The sequence below is a fragment of the Prionailurus bengalensis genome, chromosome D1 (genome assembly GCF_016509475.1).
Source record: "Prionailurus bengalensis isolate Pbe53 chromosome D1, Fcat_Pben_1.1_paternal_pri, whole genome shotgun sequence".
NCBI lineage: Eukaryota > Metazoa > Chordata > Mammalia > Carnivora > Felidae > Prionailurus > Prionailurus bengalensis.
The window spans coordinates 15,217,482-15,236,142 of NC_057346.1; the positions used below are offsets into that span (position 1 = coordinate 15,217,482).

Sequence of the window (18,661 nt, forward strand, 5' to 3'; positions counted from 1 at the left end):
GGGTCCGATTCGTGTTTCCCCAGTGTCCAGCGCAGGTGGGGGCAGGGCGCAGAATGGGGGCTCTCAGCCCCCATCTAGAACTCCCAGGCTGGATCATTGTGCTTGCAGTTCGGGAGGTGACCTGCAGATGGCGCACGCAGCCATGGGAGGCGTCCTGCCTGGCTACTGAAGGAGTGAAGCTGGGCTATCAGCCGGTGTCTGGAATGCAGGCCCTTCGCATTATTCTCATTATTGCTGTTGGCTGGTTCTCTTGGTTGGGTCCTCGGCGTGGGGGCTGAAATGGAGTTTCCCCTGGGCCTAGGAGTCACCAAGGAGAACAAGGCCTCTGCCCCCGCCCCTGTCATGGTGCCTACCCCCTTACCTTGTACCGGGGACACTCACAGGGACAGCTCCTCTGTATCCCACACTCCCTGGGTGCTCACGGAGTGTTTGAGGAAGGAGTTGCTTTTTGGAAAGTGCTTCCATTAAAGGTCATGCATCCCAGGCAGGGTCTTGCTGTGGCCCAGACGGGCAGGGACAGCTCACCTGCATCCTGCACAAAGCCCTCCGTTCTTCTCCAGCCCTCTGGGCCCCTTCCCAGTCCCTCCTCTCAGCTTCCGGGGGTACGGCAGGCCTCAGAGACTCACCTTCCTTCCAGATTCCCGATCCAGAGCTCAGCCTTCACTTGGGGGCACTGAACCCCCTATATGCTTCTTAGGTGCACTGTCTTTTCACCCAGGGGTTCCTGGCCGTGCTGGAGGGAGGAGGGAAATGGCCACCCGCCGTCTTTCCGTCTCCTCGGCCTACTCAAACCTGAACGTCCTTGGAGGCCCCGCCCACACGTCCTTTCATCAGATAAGGACCCTCGGCACATCTGCCTGTGCCCCCATTCCCTTCCACCTGGCAACCTGATGCCAACTCCTCCAAAACCAGGCAAGGTCCCCGGCATGCCTGCTGGCCCATCCTCTTTGCTGGAGCTCCATTTCCCTCCTCCATGAGCCCCTTTCACCTCTCCAAACTCTGATGGCCTCACTCCTTCTCCTTGGCCTCACTTGGCCTTAACAGCCTAGAACTTCCGGCTCTGTCCCAACCCCCAGGATACATAGAATCTCTTCCTCCTCCTCCCAGTTTATAGGCACCTCTTATGTGACTTAAGTGAGCACTTGTGGTTTGCCTAGCTTTACTTCCCTGGGCACGGTCATGTTCTCCTGGAGGAGAGAAGCCAGCACTTAGCCTCCCCACCCCCCATTCCAAACTCCCCAAGCTCTCAGCAAGGTTGCCTCATTTATAGATAAGGAAACTGGCCCAGAGGGGTTTAGGAGCGTGCTCAAAGCCACACAGCTGGCCCCCTTTAGGGGCCGGCCCAGATCTGAGAACAGAACAGGTGCTCAAGAATGCACCCGGGCTAATTAAAAGCCTTTTAAAAAGTTTAACCTGCTGAGCTAAAACCCGCGCTTCTCACAGTCTCCCCATGAGAGATAGCCAGCTAGGCATAGGGGCCTTTCCTTCCTCCCCCCACTCCCCACTGGCCCTTGCCAGATGGGAAAAAAGCTACCACGTAGAAACATAACCTTTATTGCACACGGCGCTGGGTTTTTTTTCATAGAAAAAGGTATTAACACATAAGCATCTGCAAATTGAAGCAAGTCCTGGTTTTCTTGGAACAGTAAAATCGCATGCAGTGTCTCTGAGTTGGGAGTTTGGTCTTTGTCAAAACCGCCTAGATTGAAAGGAGGGTTGAGTGAGTAGGAGGGAAAAATTGCTGAGTCTTTGTGCCTCTGTCTCAAAATAAGGGGAGAGAAATATATAGATACATAGCTTGTCGACACGTTCCCATCTCCCTATATATGTATATAGATCTCTCCACGCATATTTTGTGGGGTTGGAGGGGTTGATTTGTACTGTTAAATTCTTTGTGCCCTGGCTTCATGGAGAAGAAGAAAATAGTTTCATTTGTACAAAAGAGTTCTATGTACAAGCGTTGATGACTCGGGGGGTTTTCTTTTCGTTGTCGGTTGGTTTCTGTCTGTCAGTTTAATATAAATAATGCAGGAAAACAGCCAAGTTGGTGTGTGAGGGCTGGAGGTGCAGACAGGTCCGAGCGTGGGGCCACTTTTCTCACCGTGCCCCTACACCAGGGTATAGGATTTCGAGTAGGCCCCTGCCCCCTGCTTCTGGGATCTCCCTACCCCCGATGTGCTCATCTCGAGAAGTGAGTCCCTGGAGCCCCCCATTTTGGTGTGTGGGCCCCCGGCCCGCGGAGGCTCGGTGCTGGGGGCCGGAGGGGCGGCACTGGGGGCCGCGGGGGGCTCGGCAGGGGTGGGGCCGGGAGCTGGGGGGGCCGTGCCGGCTGGGGGTGCTGGCATGGCCAGGGTCCTCTGAGGTAAAGTGGCTGTGGAGGCGGCAGCAGGGGCCCCTGGGTGCGGGAGGCCCAAGGGCTTGCTGGCAGGGTCCAAGGTCAGGTGGCGAGCCTGGGTGTGGTAGGTTCGAGCCAGGTTCCGGATGGAAGCCTCTCGGGGTGGGACCACGGGACAGGGCTCGCGCCCATCTGCCTTTCGAAAGAAGGCCTCCGACTTGGCATACAGGGGCAGGTTACAGTAGTCACCTGGAATCACAGAGCCAGAAAAGGTTGGAGGCAGAGGCCTCTGGGAGCCAGCTTGCTCGTGCCACCCCCTACTCCCCGATCTTTCCCCCCATCTGACCTGGGAGTCCCTCCACAAGCCGGCCAATCGTCAGTTACTTGACCTCTCTGAGCCTTGGTTTCCTTATCGGTGAGATGTGGACAATTGCACTTCCCTATAGGATTACCGTCAGTAGTGACTGAGATCAAATACGGAAAGTGCTTCAGTTACCATGGCTAGCACATATAGCAGTTGCTCAATAAATTGATACTTGTTGCTAAATGGCCGATATACGCTGCTCAGCTTCAGCTGGGGGAGAGCTCATTTCTGAAAACGACGACTCCCCACGCTGAGCCTGATTCTGCCTTCTGCCACATGTTCTGCCACACAGCAAGCGCCCCCACACCTCCACCTTTGCCACGGCTGCCGTCCAGAGGTCTGAAGTCAGCTACATTTCCTCACCCCTCTCCTTTCTCACAGGTGGGATCTTCCTGATTTCTCAAACCACCTCCGTATGACACGCTTCCGGGACCCCTGCGCCCCGATCCCTCGGCTCAATAAGCATCCTCACCTGTAAATGTGCCTCTGTCCTGTGACTGTGCCAGCAACTTTCCTTACATGATCTCATTTAGTCCCTGTAGCCCCCTGGATATAGGTTAATACCTGCCCACATTTTGCAAATGAGGAAACTGAGGTTCAGAGAGGTTAAGTAATTTGCCCCGATTCTCCCAGCTAGAAGGGGTAGGGGTGTCATTCAGGGCTGCGAATCTCCAAAGCCTTTGTACTTCGTCACCCTGGGCTCTTCTCTAGATGGTCCCGAGGGCCCCGATCAGCCTGGCCACTGAGCAAGGCCAGTAGCGAGCAGACCAGACTGTGCATGATTTGCACGGTATAGTGTGGTCCAGTGCCCGTTGATGGACCCCCCTTCGGTTATCCTACGGCTGTCCTACCCACCCCAACGGGCATATGCTCTGGCCAGGCCCCTGGGTCAGACAGTCCCCAGTCAGGCTAGGTCACTGCCCACCGTGAGGTTTGGCCACCATGGGCTGAGCTGCCAGGATTGTTCCTTCACGTCTGGATTGATTTGAAAGGCACTGAGACCCACGGCCGTTGGGCAGCCGTGTCCCCACACTGGCACAGCCTCGGGGTAAGGGGAGGATCACTACGTCCTGAGAACCTGCCCTGCGTCGGGCACGTCCAGAACTTCTGGTGTCTGCTACGACAACGCAGAGTATATGCTGTCACTTGCATTTTACAAACGAGAAAAGGAAGGCCAGAGAGGCTAAGTGACTTCCCAAGGCCACGGAGGTATTAAGCGGCTGAGCCAGGATATGGACCCTGACCTGGACTCTCCCGAGTCCTTGCTTTGCGCTGCCCACGCCGCCAAGGAGCCCTGCCCAGGTGGGCCGGCCCCACGTGGTGGCAGGGCAGGGGACACAGCAGGGGAGGGGGGCCGAGCACTCACTCTTGTTGGCCCGGTGCGGGATGGGCACAGCCACGTTCTTGCCTCGGTCGGCATCCTGGGGCTTGGGCGGGGAGGCGGTAAAGCGGCAAATGCCGGGCTCTGAGGGCGTGCTCATGGACGTCATGCTGTCCGCGTTCTCGTTGGTGCCTGTGGTCATCTGGTCGGAGGAGCTGTCGGAGATGAAGCACTCGGTGATCTCGAACTTGGCGTGCTGAAGCTGCTCTTCCAGCTTGGCGTGCTCGTAGGCCCGAGCCAGCTCCTCGTACGTGGACGAGGCACTCTCGGTGGACACCATGCTGTTCCGCCCTTTGTCTGGGGAGACGGAAAGCGTGGAGGTAAGAAGAAATGGGGGGCGGGTCATGGGGAGAAGGGTCTCATTTACCAATGAGACCAGAGCTCACTTTGGATTCTGTGTTTCCCTCTCTCTGCCCCTCCCCTGCTCGCGCTCTGTCTCTCTCTCTCTGTCTCTCAAAAATAAACATTAAAAAATAAAAACAAAGACGAGACCAGACTGAGCGGTGCCCCTACCCTTGACCCCAGTGGTCATCTCTGAGGACCCTGATCGCCCCCTGGGAAGGTAGCAGTGGTGGCCGAAGTGGGGTCTTTGGTGAATAAAGGGCAGAATGTCTTCCATTCTTGAAAATAAGCACCCACCCCCGGAACACTCTGCTCTTTCTCCAACAAACATCACACATACCATTTTCTCTGACATCTTCTGGGATAGCAAAGTGAAATCCTTGACTAAGCAGAGCTCAGCGAGGTCAAGTGTTTTTGCGCCAGCCACACAGTAAGTCAGTGGCCAGCTGGCAATGAAGCGGACTTGTGTCTTGGCCCCCATGAGCTGGTGGGTAGAGGCTGGGAAAACGGAAGGGGGAGCTGGAAGGTAGGGGAAGTGAAGAACAGAGAGCAAGACGCGGGCAGGGCCCTGGGCTCACCTGTGTCCTGGGAGAGGCTGGCACTGTAGCTGTCACTCTCAGTGACAGTGACACCATGCTGGGATCCCACGGTGCGCCAGTCAGAGGTGAGGGTGCGAGCAGGCGTGGAGGCCTGGCACTTGGTCAGCGTCCACTGGCTTGAGTACCGGTTCCGGGTGCTGTGGGCTGACTTGACGTTCTTCCTGGACACTGGATCTGCAAACAGGAAGCGATGGCTAGCACGTCCGCTGAGGGCACTGAGGCCTGGGCAGCTGGCACTTACCAGAAGGGCAGTGCAGAGCCAGGGAAGAGGCATAAGCAGCCACAGAAGCTCCCGTGGGGAGGCTGAGCATGCTGCCTCTCCCACCCACATAGCTGGCCCCGGAGGAACAGAGCTACGGTGGTGAGGTGTGGGGGCAGTGGGTGGCATCCTGGTCCTCCCCCCCCACCCCATCTTTTCCTTCCGCGGGGGGAAGAATATCGCCTCCTCTCCTGCTGCCTCCTGTGCACTCATTCCCCATAGCCCTTGATGTGTTCTATCCTGATGTCCAGAGCTGCAGCGCTAGAGGCACAAGGCCCTTGGAGAGCAAGAACACCCAACCCTCAAATGTCTAGGTAAGGCAACGGAGGCCCAGAGAGACAAAGTTAGCAATATACCCAAGGTCACAGCTAAGTAAGTCTTCAGTCAAGGTCTGTAGACTCTAACTCCAGTGCTGTTTGCATTCTTCCATGCTGTTCCTCTCCCACCTTGTTTTTTTTTTTTTTTTAATTGCCTGTGCCCCATGCTGTGCCCAAGACACCCTGTGTGGGAAGAGGTCTGTCTCCCTGGGGATAAGGCATACTGGTGCCTGGCCGGATGTCAGACATGTCGATGAGGGGTCCTGTGCTCTGGATGAGGGCTGGGTGGTGCAAGGAGACACCAGTGCAGAAACTCTGCGGGTTGACAGCTTGGCTGAACTCAGCATCCGTCACAGGAATGGTGGCTTTGTCATCTCCTGGGGGAAGAAGGACAATGAGTAGGAGTCCTTCTCTTTGGACGTTGCAAATGTCTTTTTGTCTTTATCCCATGTTGAGACCCAGAAAGGACAGAATCATTCTTGTGGCTAGAGGAGGAAACTTAGCCCTTGAGAGAAGCTTCAGTGAGTTCTGAGGTTGCTGAGTTGTTGGTGGGGCTGCTGCTAGAGCTCTGGGCACTGCTGGGAGGGCTGGTGGCTGCCGTTTGTGGGTTGTGGCCTGGGGGAGAGCGGGACAGAGAGCCTGTGGCTCTTGTCACTCACCCAGCTGCTTGATGCCCTCCTTGTCCTCGATGAGCAGCTGGACCCTGGGGATGTCAATGTGTAGCCGCGGGCCTTGGGGAGGCCCCTTCACAGGGGTGTCAAAACTTCGGTTGTTCTTGCTGTGGGGAGAAGGGCCAGCGGTGGGTGACTCAGCAGCCATGAGGGGCTGAGGAGAGGATTTAGCAGGACAGTGGGGTCTTAGAAGCCTGTCCTCTGTAGGGGAGGAAGCAGCCATGTGACACCTACCTTATCAACATTTCTGCCAAGCTCTTTGCATCTGCAAAAGAGTAGAGAGAGGGGCTCGGTGAGAATAGAGTCTGAGCAGGATGAAAACTGGCAGAGGCATGAGGGAAAAGGTGGGGGAGTTCCCTAAAACGGGACCAGAGCTGGTCTCCTGGGAAGAAGAGGGAGAAGGGAAAGGGCTTCCAAAATGGTCTAAAACGCAATAAGGTCTGACTGCTCCTGGTGTGAGGTTTGGCTCAGGTCTGTTTTCCTTTCCTCAGATTTTTATCTAATATGGAGGTCCTTCCCAAAGGAGAGGGTATGTAAACTGCTCCATCTGTGTCTTGAATCGACTCTAATTAAACAAGACAACATAGCAGGCTGGGAATGGGTACCAGTGGAGGGTCCATCCTCAGTTGTCTGCTGAGAAGAGAAGAGAGTGAAGTTGAGGTCGTCAGTGGGCATCCCTAAATGACTATCAACCAAGAGACTTCATTTCTTCCTCTTGGGCACCTGTCCCCAAGAAGTCCATGGATGAATTGACAAAAAAAAAAAAAAAAAAAAGAGTGAGAGAAGCAAAGGGCCTAGTTAATCCATTAGACCTCTGAGGAGAATGAGAATCATGAAACTAATCTGTCAGAATGAATCTAGCTCCATGTATATATCCAACCATCTACTCACCCACCCATCCATCCATCCATCCATTCACCATTGATCCATTTACCTATCAATCTATTTATTTCTCCACCCACCCATCCAGTCATTCATCCATCATCTACCCATTCAACAATCCACTTGTTCAACCATCCATCCATCCATCCATCTATCCATCCAATTATCCATTCATCTACTCAACCATTCATTCAATCACCTATCCATACATCCATAAAATCATACAATCATCTGTCCATCTTATCATCCATCTATCTATCCATCCATCTATCCATCCTCCAGCCATCCAAACATCCATTCAACTATCTACCCGTCTACCTAATCATTCATCTATTATCCATCCATTGAAATATACATCCATCCATCCACCTACCCATGGATCCACACATTAATCCATTCAACCATTAATCTATCTATCTATCTCATCGTTCATCCATCCACTCCTCCATCTATCTATACAGCCACCTATCCATTAAACCACCTATACATTGAGCCTTTCATTTAACTACCCATCCAGCCATCCTTCCATCTATATATCTTTCCATCCAACCATCCAATTAATCATCCAACCATTCATCCAATCATCCAATCATCCAATCATCCAATCATCCATCCATCCATCCATCCATCCATCCATCCATCCATCCACCCATCCATCCAATCGACTCCTAAACATGCAAGGCAGTGTTAGTAATTCCTCTTTTGTACTACTGTTGTGCCCTGGCTTCTCACGTTAGACTGTAAACTCTATGAGGACTAGACTCATAGGAGTCCTCTATGAAGACTATGGACTCTTCCTTCTTCATTTGTCTTTATATCTCCAATGTATGGAAGTATCTACAGCAGATATTCAATAAATGTTTTCCAAATGAATGAATGACCATCTGTTAAGCAACTACTAGGTGCCAGACACTGTACTAGGCCCTGGGGAAATCAAGGTAAATCAGACCCATTCATGCCTGTCTATGGTACCATGTATTAGGATAGGGGTGATATTCAAAATATTTAACATCAGACACATTCTGGAAGCAACACAGTCAGAACTGAGCAAGGTCCTAGAGACCACCTGCAGGTCTATGCTTTAGTGGCCAGCTCCTAGAAGAATTGCAGGGATCCTGTGTGAGAGAAGGAAGATCCAGGGTGGAAGGGAACAACATAGAAATGTTTATTCTTTATTTTTTTTAACACTTATTCATTTTTGAGAGACAGAGAGAGAGAGAGATAGAGCACAAGCAGAAGAGGGGCAGAGAGAGAGGGAGACACAGAACCGGAAGCAGGCTCCAGGCTCTGAGATGTCAGCACAGAGCCCGACAAGAGGCTCGAACTCATGAATCACGAGATCGTGACCTGAGCTGAAGTCAGATGCTTAACCGACTGAGCCACCCAGGTGCCCCTAACAAGGAAATGTTTAAATATTTAAACCAATATGGCTTTGCCAGTGTGCACCTCTAAAATTCAGCCCTGGTTAGGTCAGGCACAAAGTCTTGGGGGCACAGAGGAGGAAGCAGTGAGAACTAAAGTTTCAGAAGACTGGAGTAGCAGCTCTCCCTTCAATGAGACACAGGTACACTCTCTTGCCCAGATGGTGCCATGAGCCAATGAAAGTGGCCAGCGTGGCTGAGGGCCAACACTCCTTCCTGGAGAGCCCGTAGGAAACTTGCCTACCTCGGAGCCGCTTCAGCCGCTTCTCCTTCCTCTTCTTGCGAACGATGAAGAGCAGTGCCACCCCCAGAGTGGCCAGGATGACCGGGCAGCCAATGGTGAACAGCTTCTTCACATCATCCCCCTCACCTTGAGCAGACTTGATGGGAGGGATGGTACCTGAATGGGGTGAAGAAGGGAGTCAGATGTCCCTTATGAGTAGGATCTATACAGAGTCCTCCGGGTGGGGTAGCCCTCGAACCTCTCTTGCTGCCCTTGGTCTCATTCTGACCCCCACTTCCTGGCACAGAGCCCCAGCCTTCCCCTTTTGCCCTCCCCACCACCCCCCAAATTCTGGTCAGATCAGGACATCCATGAACAATCATGTAGTTTCTATGCTGCATTATGAAATTGATGACTTCGTGAGGCTGTTTTAGAGTTATCCTGAAGTCTTTCAGAGATAGTCTCCTTCCTGTTGGAGTTCAATGTTCATTTCTAGAGGGGGGACAGATGAGCTTAGATGCCCCCATCCAGCTCGTAAAATGGGGGAGGAATGGCAGGAATCAGAGAGAGCACTGTCAGAGCAGTGGGATCCCAGGGTCTCTTCCCCAGACGGGAACAAAGCCATTCAATGCTGCATTGTCTCCTTGATTCCCCCCCCTCCCATGGGCAGTATCTGCTAACTTTGGGTGCCTGCACAGAGGCAGTAAGTTCTGCTGACATAGCCCTCTGCAAAGCCCCTCTTTGGCCTGTTTCAAAGCCTTGAATAAGAGCCATCTCCTTCATGAAGCTTCCATGTTTGAGCCCACCCCCTTCTGCTACTGCTTTTCTTCGATTTCCTTAACGCACAGGTCGACTTCATTTACCTTGTGGCAATGGATCTCTATGAATTCAGCCTTCTATGTACCTTTAATGTATGCATGCACGTGTGTGTGTGCACGCATGTGCATGTGTGTGCATGCGTGTGTGTGAGCGTATGCATGTGTAGGAAGTGCCCCACATGGCAGACACCAAACACCCACGTGCTCATCTACACCTCCCAGACTTCCTGGCAGTAAGACGAGAATCAGGTAACTAGTTCCGGACAACAGAGTGTGAACAGAAGTGACGTGCGTCACCTCCTGGCCAAGGCAGTTAAGAACTGGGGTGCCTCTTTTACCCTTCTCTTCTTGGTGACCTTGGAGGCTACCCATTCAAGATGGCAGAGCTAGAAGATGGTGGCCAGCCAACCCTCTCAAGGCGTTATGAGAGCAAGAAGCAGATCTTTACTGGGCTAAGCCCTGGAGCTTTTAGTGTTTATGTTACTGCAGCACAGACCATCCCATCCTGGCTAATGCACCATGTTAGCAGAGGGTCCTCCGAGGGCAGGGCCTCAACTACACCTCTACATTCCTCTCCATCTCTCTGAAGCAACAGAGAGCAAGGACTGCACCTTCCAAGACCGTCTGTCTTAGTGTGACCCGTTTGCCTGTCTGCAGGTCTGTATCGGTCACGGGCGCACCTGCCCACCGGCCTGCCTGCCTACCGGTCTGCTGCTCCCTTCCCTGTCTCCAGCTTTTCCCTCCCTGTCTGTTTTTCGATTTGTCTGTCCTGTCTTTATGCGTCTGCCTCTCTGCCAGCTTCCCTGGGGACACCTCCCTGCGGTCCGGGTGCTGCCCCTCCCACCCTCTCCGACTCACTCCCGTCATAGTCCAGGGTGGCGAACTGGGCAGTCTCGTTGCCGCAGCCGGCGCTGTTGCAGGCCCGCATGCGCAGCTCGTACCACGTGGCCTCTCGCAGCTCGGTCAGAAACACCTCCCCGGAGCTGTTGGCCCGCAGCCCCTGCCAGGCCCAGGTGCCCTTGGGCCGGTACTCCAGGACGATGGCTGTGATAGGGCAGCCCCCGTTGTTCCAGCCCTGCAGGTTAAGCCGAGCATGCGTGGAGTTGATGTGGGTGAACAGGTGCTGGTCTTTGCTGAAGGAGGGCTCTGGGGGGCGGGGGGTGGGGCACAGGGAGAGAGCGTGGTTAGAGACCAAGAGAGAGGAGGAGGGTTCGTTCATCCGCGGGGGGAGGAGTACCCTGGGCCAGGGGGGCTGCAGTGGCTCTGGGGAACAGCGTTTGGCACAGATGGGACTAGGGATGCCCCAGGGGACAGAGGAGGAGGGAGATGAGGGAAGGACCTGGAGAGAAGGCCTTGGCAGAGGAGGAAGGGATGTGGCGAGAAGGAGGAGGCTGTCGCCATTGGCTACCCCGCCAGGGAGGTGGGGCCTGTTTCTCCTACTGTGATTGGTCAAGGTGCTATCCATAGGCCGGAACGCGGCTAAGCCCCTCCCCTCAGTCTCCGCTTCCCAGCGCCCTCCTTGCCTACCCCAGCCGTCTTCTATCCCCATGGCCTGGGCCCATCTCTCCCCAGCTGGGTGATCGCTAAGCCTCACCCCGCCCGTGGGTCTTTGCCTCGATGATCTCGCTGATGCGCCCGGAGCCCACGCTGTTCTTGGCTGCCAGCTTCACCTTGTACCACGTGCCACACTTGAGGCTGTCCAGCTTGAAGGACCGCTCCCCTGAGCTGATGAACACATCCTTCCACTCTTCGCTGTTGTCCACCGAGTACTGCAGCACGAAGCCTGCCCGGGAGGTTTGCCTGGCTCAGGGCGGGCGTGGCGGGGCCTGGGACACCCCAACAGGCGTCGTGGGGCTGGGCTCCGGCAGGGGCAGAGTGGGGCCTTTGGTGATGGGGGGAGGGCCCACGCAGGTTGGACCCAAAGCTGCAAGGAGTTTTCCCGCTCTCTCTTTAGCAGCTAAGGTGGGGAAGGGAGCAGAATCCAGAGCCTTGAGGCTTAAAAGGGACCCTATTTAGACCCTGCTACTCCAGGGAGGGTCCCCCTGACAGCGGTATTAGATCACCTGGGGGCTTTTCAGATCCCATCCCAGACCTCTTGAATCAGAACCTGCATTCTTTAAGATCCTCCTGGTGATTCATGTGCTTATTCAAGGCCGAGAAGCACTCTCTGTCTACTGTTACAGATTTGGGAACTGAGGCCCAGAGAAGAAAACAGATCTCTCCAGGTTCACACAGCTCACCAACAGCATTTGGGGTGGGCCGTCTAAACGTGGGATACCTAGGCTGGTGACTTTCTGTGGCACTTGGGTAACTTCCTACTGGTCCGAATTGCCCATCCCCCTGGCCATTGATCACTTCTGGGGCATTATGGGGACCAAGTGGTGGGAGTGGGTGAAGCCCTTCCCCTGCTCCTGGGCCCAGAGTTTCTTCCCCTTTCCCCCCCTCCTCATCCAGACCCCTCTCACCTCGGATGGAGCTGCCCCCATTGTCACCTGGAATCCAGGTCAGGGTGATGGATGAAGCGGAGGTTTTAGAGACAGTGAGGCGGGGCTGGTCCGGGGGAACTGTGAGGGAAAGCCACCAGCCCTCACCACAAAGCGTTAACATCCGATGACGGGGGCGTGGGGTCTCCCAGCTGCAAGTGAGGGCCAAGACCCGGCTTTCCCACCCTCTTGGAGCCTCCCCGGCTCCCGCTCCTTCTCTCCATCCCTCCTGCCTTCTCTTCCATGTGGCACCTCTGTCCCACTGAGGGTCTGTCGCCCAGGTCGTTGGGGAGGTTGCCAGGCGGCCGGCCTTCCAGGGTCTTACCTTGCACCAGAAGGTTGACGATGATGGTGTCGAAGCCTCCAGTGTTGGTGGCCGTGCAGGTGTAGTAGCCCGAGTCCTCAGCCTTCACGGCACGCAGCAGCAGTGTGCCGTTGGTATGGATGAGCCGGTGCCCGTCCATGGACACAGGGATGGCCGAGTCTTCACTGCAGGGGTGGGGGGGGCAGAGATGGGTTATGGTGAGCACCCCCTCTTCCCGGGGCCTCCCTCAGGACTGGAGACACACAGGGCTGGGAGCAGAAGGAGGCTGGCTAGGCGGCCCAGGGCCCTTGGCTCTGCTCAGCACTTCCTGGGGATATCCCGTAACCCTGCCCTCTCAGGCACCCAGGGAGGGGAGATCCTTAGCCGTCAACGGTGGGGAGCCAGGGAGCCCAGGCCTCCTGGGAGAGCAGTAGCCGTGCACCCGGCAGGGCCTCTGGTCAGCTGGAAGGTAAAGGCACCCGATTCTTTTCTTTATGGCTCATCTACCACCCATCACTTGGGTCACTCAGCCCTCCAGGGTCCCGCACATACCTGTCCTTGGTCCATTTCACAGCAGGGGCTGGATCTCCCACTGAATTGCAGGGCAGCCGGACGTCTTTCATCCAGGGTGTTGTCACGGTGCCTCCGAATGAGATGATCTTCGCTGGGGCTACGGGGAGGAGAACGTGAGGGCACCCCACTCCTACCCACAATGCTGTACTGGGCGGCCTTTCTTGGGGCTCGCCAAATTTACGCATCAAGCCCCCCGTCTCCTACCTGACCTCCGTTTTGAGCTTGGAGCGGGGGTGGGTGCAGGCAATCTCAGATGGGAGTCATTGGTTCAACAAACATCTATCAAATAAATACTTGCTATGGGCCAGGTCTCCCATGAGGCTCTGAAGACTCACACAGTGAAGAAGATCTATTTTCTGTCCTCGAGTTGCACATCGTCCAGGACAGACACTTAAAAAGGATCATTATGGGGGCAGGGGCACGCCTGGGCGGCTCAGTCCGTAAAGCATCTGACTCTTGTTCTCAGCTCAGGTCTTGATCTCAGGGTCATGGGTTCCACGCTGAGCATGGAGCCCAACTTAAAAACATTTTTTTTCCACGGGTCGAGAATACTACGGGAAGGATAGCTACAAGTAACTGTGGGAACCCACAGGAGGAATGGACTCCGCCTGCTCGGTGGTGGTGGAGGTGACAGCCAGGGAGGCTTCTGGAATTGAAAGCTTTACCTTGAATCTTGAAGGCTAAAAAGGAAGGCCCTGTGCAGGGAAGGAGAGTCATGGTGGGAAGGGGCAGCAGCACCGAGTAGAGGCCTGGAGGCCTGGGACCCGTGGGAAGTGTGAGGGTCTGCAAATACTCTGACGTGACCAAAGCCCAGGGTGGGTGAAGGGGGACAGTGGTGAGCAGGAGCAGAAGCATGGGCGGCGGGGGGCGGGGGGGGCTCTGTCGGCAGAACAAGGAGGCTGGACTTCCTCTTGTGGTCATGAGCTGATAAGTAAGTAGTGACTGTTCAAAGTAGAGTTGCAGATAAAGCCCCAGTGCCGGCAGAGAATGGGTTGGCAGAGGATGTGGCTCAGGGGCAAGATGGTGGCCAGAGAGCAAGATGGTGGCTGGAGCTGACGTAAGTGGGGCAAGAGGTTAGGGGCTCCAGGAAGCACCGGCAGGACTCGGGGAAGGACCTGGCTTCGAGGAAGCGATAGAGGGGGAGGGGACGATGACTGCCCGATTCCGGCTGGGTGCTGGTGCCCTCACAGAGACCAGGCACACGGAAGGAGGAGGAGGAGGAACGGGGATACTTCGCTCCCACTGAACCTGGGGTCACCCGCGTGGAGTAACTGGGAAGCACCCAGATACACCAGTGTCCCGTGGACACCGATGTGGGAGTCAGCGGCCCAGGGACTGAGTCACCGGGAGCAGGAATGTAGACTGACACAGGGGTGGCAGTAACATACAGCCACGGAGGAGAAAGGAACGTCCCCCGGGGTTGACAGGAGCATGGTCGGAGCACCGGAAAGCAAGAAAGGCAAAGATGTCAAGGGCACCCGGAGAGGGTAGTCGCGTCAGGTCCCTCACAGACCCCCCGGCCGTGTCACAGGTGTTAAGTTAACCAGGCCACCAAACGCTGCAGAGCTCCAGACCTGGTGCTGCCACGTGGCTGGGGTGGGTTCCCAGGGCCCCAGGGCTAGAGACTCAGGTGGCTGAGGGAGGAGGCCGGCCCAAGAGGAAGGTGGCCTTCCCACGGAGGCCCAGAACCAAGGCAGAGGACTGAAGTTGTGGGCTGGCAGCGGGTCGATCCCATGGCCTGCGGTGTGCACAGAGGGCACATCAGCTGCTGTGCGGCTGCCTCTTTGCTCCCGGGCTGGGGCCTCACACCTGTCATTCCCTGTAACGCGGGGGTGCATATGCCCTCATGCCATTCTTCTGCCCAGGCCAGGGATTCGATGGGGTGTGCCCTAAGAACAAACTCCGCGTGCAGCATCTAGCCCAGGGCCTCGTAGGTCTGCGCTCTCTAAGTGTCTGTGCATCGAGTGAATCAGCCATCAGAGGCATTACCTCTAAGGAGACGTCTAGGCTTTGAAACGACGAAGCTCCCTTTATGGCTCTCAGCCCCGTGGAAGCCGCGTACCCTGCCACCGCCCCCTCTGGAGGAGCCGAGCCTTGGGACAAAGGCTCTGCCGCGAGCTGGGAGCGAGACTGATGTCCCTTCTTTCGGCCCCGGAGTCGAGTTTGGAGGAGGGACCGGGGCCCTCCATGCCACCCGGCCCTGAGTAGCTGCGCGGCCTGGAGTGTGCTGTAAGGCTTTCTGGGAGTCAGGGGGCAGCAGAGGCCCAGTGTTGGCGGATGCGGGATGGAGGAGGCGGGTGGCCCGCGCGGGCTCCTCTCAGCCAGGTGGCAGAGAGGGTGGAGAGAGACACCCCCTCTCTTGGGAGAGCCCGAATTCTAGAAGGGGGCTTCTGGCTGCTTCTTCCCCTCCGGCCTGCGCTGCTTACCCTTGCCCGCAGGCTCAATGGTGACCTTCTCGCTGCTGTTGCCCCGGCCGGCAGAGGTGACGGCGGCCACCCACAGCAGGTACTGTTGCCCACGGTTTAGGTGGGCGATCCGGTAGAAGAGCTGCTCTGGACTCGTCTCATACTCGCTCGGAGCCTGCGCGACAGGGGCAGAGAAGTGTAAAACCCAGCCTCCTGGGCCTCCAGCCTCCAACCCCACCCTTCCTCGGGGGACCTGGGCTCAGAGTAGGGGGGTGGGCCAGTCAGGGGGGTGGGGACAGGAGGCAGGATCCTGCCTCGTTTGCCCTTTGTGGTCTGGGAGCAGCAGTGAGCAGAGTCTGCACCGGGCTTGGCCCTGGGGGCTCGTGGGCCTGTGCTGGCGTGGTGCTGGGCCAGCCTCGGTTTACTTCTTTGGCCGACCCAGACCCTGGCAAGTGTGGCTGCAGGTCAGGGGATGTGAGTGTTTCGGGTGAGTGATGGAGGGAGTCCGGAGAAGGGAGAATGGAGGAGGGAGGGTCCCAGGAAGACCCCGGGGAGAGGGAGTCTCTGGGAAGAAACTAAGTTACCGCATTTGCCTTATTAGGGCTGTAGACGGGCGCCCCCAGCCCGAGCCCGCTCCGCACCACCTCCCCACCCTGCCGTCTAATTACCACTCCTTCATTCTGCGGGAGCAAACCGTCTGGGGGAAGAAGGGGTGGGAGACGGAACTCGGAAAGCTTCACGGGACAACACTTTATTAATGATTATTAGTGGTACAGATCACCGTATATATTTGTAGCTTGTATAAATCTATAAATTTTTTTTTTAACCAAATGACAGTTTTGACAAGTTGCCAACAAAACAATATCGGATCCCAGTGGTTTTACCAGTTGCTTTGATGAAAAGATTATGTTGCCTTGGAAACCAGAGGCTCAGATATTGAAATGAATTTGAGAAGGAGCTTTTGATAAGCGCTAGTTTGCAGACCTCCTGTCAGCCCCTTCCCTGGTCCAGGCGGGATGGGGCTGACTTTCATTTTATTTTTTGGTCAGCCGCGGGGAAGGGAAAAGAAGGCAGCACTGGGGCCTCTTTGAAATCAGGGCAGAAGTCTAGGGAGGGGGGAGCAGCCCCCGGAACAGATGGGGGGCCCTGAGGCCAGAGGGAGCTAATAATTAGTTATCTCTGCAGTCACGGGATCGTGCACACACATGCTCACATGCACGCTCACACGCACACGGACACGTGGACGCATTCATCCACATGCTGAGGGACAGACCTGCAGATAGAGATGGGGTCACAGAGGGACATTCTCTGTGCCCCACGGGAGGACTGAGGGGCCCAATGACTTATGGCAGGAGAAACCATCCTTTTTGGCCCCAGGCCATCTGCAGGGAGATGTTAGGAAGGAGGCACAGGCGGCTCCTCAATACACATAGAGCTGCCTGGCAAAGTCTCCCTCTTGCCTCCCTAATGGAGATTTGGCCTTGAACCCAGGGGGGTCCCTGCTGCAGACAGGTGCAAAGCCACCTTCAGCCCTGGTACTTGGGAAGTCTTTGCGGGCTATGGCACCCAGGGGACCGTGCGGGTACCTGTAGTTCCTGTCTGTGCACGAAGTGGGTGGTGTAGTGGCTCCAACACCCGCCTGCCCTTCTTACCAAGTGTGAGTCTCACAGCTCATACACCTTTCTCTCTCAAGGCTCCTGGGGCCTCGGTTTCCTATTCTGTGAACTAAGAAAGCGATACTGCTCTGCTACCCCGTGTGGTTACAGAGAGGCACAAATAGGCAAGGGCTGGGCGAGTCCTTTGTAAACTGGGACGCGTTCTTCTCCCGGCTCACTCTTCCGTGAGGATTGAGGTGGGCATGTGCACGTGTGGAGAAAAGTCGAATGTGCGTGCTTGTGTGTCAGTGTGTACGTGAGCGTACGTTTGTGTCTACACAGGAAAGGTTTGGCTTTCCTTTGAAGGTGTTAGCATCGTATCCAGATCCCGGGGTCTTCCTTTGAACCTGGGCTCCCCAAGAATCTCCTGAAATCGCTTTTAAAAACACATCACTGGGGGCGCCTGGGTGGCTCAGTCGGTTAAGCATCCGACTTTGGCTCAGGTCATGATCTCGTGGTTCGTGAGTTCAAGCCCCACGTCGGGCTCTGTGCTGACAGCTCAGAGCCTGGAGCCTGTTTCTGATTCTGTGTCTCCCTCTCTCTCTCTGACCCTCTCCCGTTCATGCTCTGTCTCTCTCTGTCTCAAAAATAAACGTTAAAAAAAATAAAAAATAAAAACACATCACTGTACTCCCAAATAAAGTCCCAGTGGATCAAAAGTTAAAAAGAAAAAGGTAAAACTATGAACATATTTGTCTTTCTAATCATAAAAATAAAGGCAAAAATCACAAAGGACAGTGATTCATAAATTTGAATTATATAAAAACAAAACCTACGGCACACCAAAAACTGTCAAAAGGCAAGCAATGAGCTGGCAAATAATTGCAGCCAATACGATTTTTAAAAAGGTTATTATCCTTCTATGTAAAGAGCACTCACAAATCAATGAGAAAAAACCATGAACCACCCAAATAAAAAATGGATAAAGGACATGAATTGACAATTTTACCCAAAGATGAAAAAAAAAAACCAGTCAATAAACATGACAATAATCAACCTAAGTAGTAATGAAAGGAATATACCCAAAACAGGACCCCTTTTTTCCAATCCAACTGGCAAAAATGAAACATAATATAATATTTTGGATGAGCATGGGGGTAAGAAACAAGTATGGACTTATTTTGCTGGTGGAAGCATCAATTGGTTCCAACTTTCTGAGGGGTAATTCACAAACACGTATGCCCATTTTAAGAATATCCATGTTCTTTATGACTCAGGAATCACCATAGAAATTTACCTAAGAAAATGAAAAAACACGTGCATAAAGACTTATCTGAAGAATGTTCAATGACATGTTATGTACAATGTTGAACATTTGAAAATAGATGAAAGAATAGTGAGGGCACCAGTTAAATAGATTACATACATATGGGCATTCAAGGTCATGTCTGAAAAGAGTATGTGATGGTGTGGGACAGTGCCTAGATATATTACATGGAAGACACAGATGATATAACATTATGTAAAAATTCATTTTAATTTTTTATTAAAAACCCCCCCATAACATACGCACAGATCAAAGGCTGGAAGGCTATCTACCAAAACACTGCCAGCGTTCCAGATAATCAGGGAACAAGTACAAGTAATTTCTACTCTCCTGTCTATTCTTTTATGTATTTACAGAATTTG

General features: G+C 54.4%; 1 protein-coding gene and 1 long non-coding RNA gene across 3 annotated transcripts in view; one reads left to right on the plus strand and one right to left on the minus strand.

Annotated features, from left to right (window-relative positions):
- Nucleotides 1-1,538: 1,538 nt before the first annotated feature.
- Nucleotides 1,539-18,661, minus strand: part of DSCAML1 (DS cell adhesion molecule like 1) — a 348,705-nt gene continuing 331,582 nt past the window's right edge. The window contains exons 21-33 of the mRNA XM_043579447.1: nt 15,399-15,552; nt 12,952-13,069; nt 12,421-12,584; nt 12,078-12,176; nt 11,207-11,395; nt 10,471-10,758; nt 8,816-8,971; nt 6,503-6,533; nt 6,257-6,375; nt 5,822-5,974; nt 5,001-5,195; nt 4,066-4,377; nt 1,539-2,584 (exon numbers count right to left, since the gene is read on the minus strand). Coding sequence (XP_043435382.1) covers nt 2,109-2,584; nt 4,066-4,377; nt 5,001-5,195; nt 5,822-5,974; nt 6,257-6,375; nt 6,503-6,533; nt 8,816-8,971; nt 10,471-10,758; nt 11,207-11,395; nt 12,078-12,176; nt 12,421-12,584; nt 12,952-13,069; nt 15,399-15,552 — 2,454 coding nt within the window. The 3' untranslated portion in view covers nt 1,539-2,108. The remainder of the gene's footprint in view (nt 2,585-4,065; nt 4,378-5,000; nt 5,196-5,821; nt 5,975-6,256; nt 6,376-6,502; nt 6,534-8,815; nt 8,972-10,470; nt 10,759-11,206; nt 11,396-12,077; nt 12,177-12,420; nt 12,585-12,951; nt 13,070-15,398; nt 15,553-18,661) is intronic.
- Nucleotides 10,619-12,069, plus strand: LOC122483010. 2 transcript variants are annotated; one of them, XR_006297281.1, is made up of 3 exons: nt 10,619-10,732; nt 11,185-11,406; nt 11,796-12,069. It is a non-coding gene; the product is annotated as an uncharacterized LOC122483010 (long non-coding RNA). The 2 variants fall into 2 exon arrangements; XR_006297282.1 differs by having other exon boundaries at nt 10,619-10,720.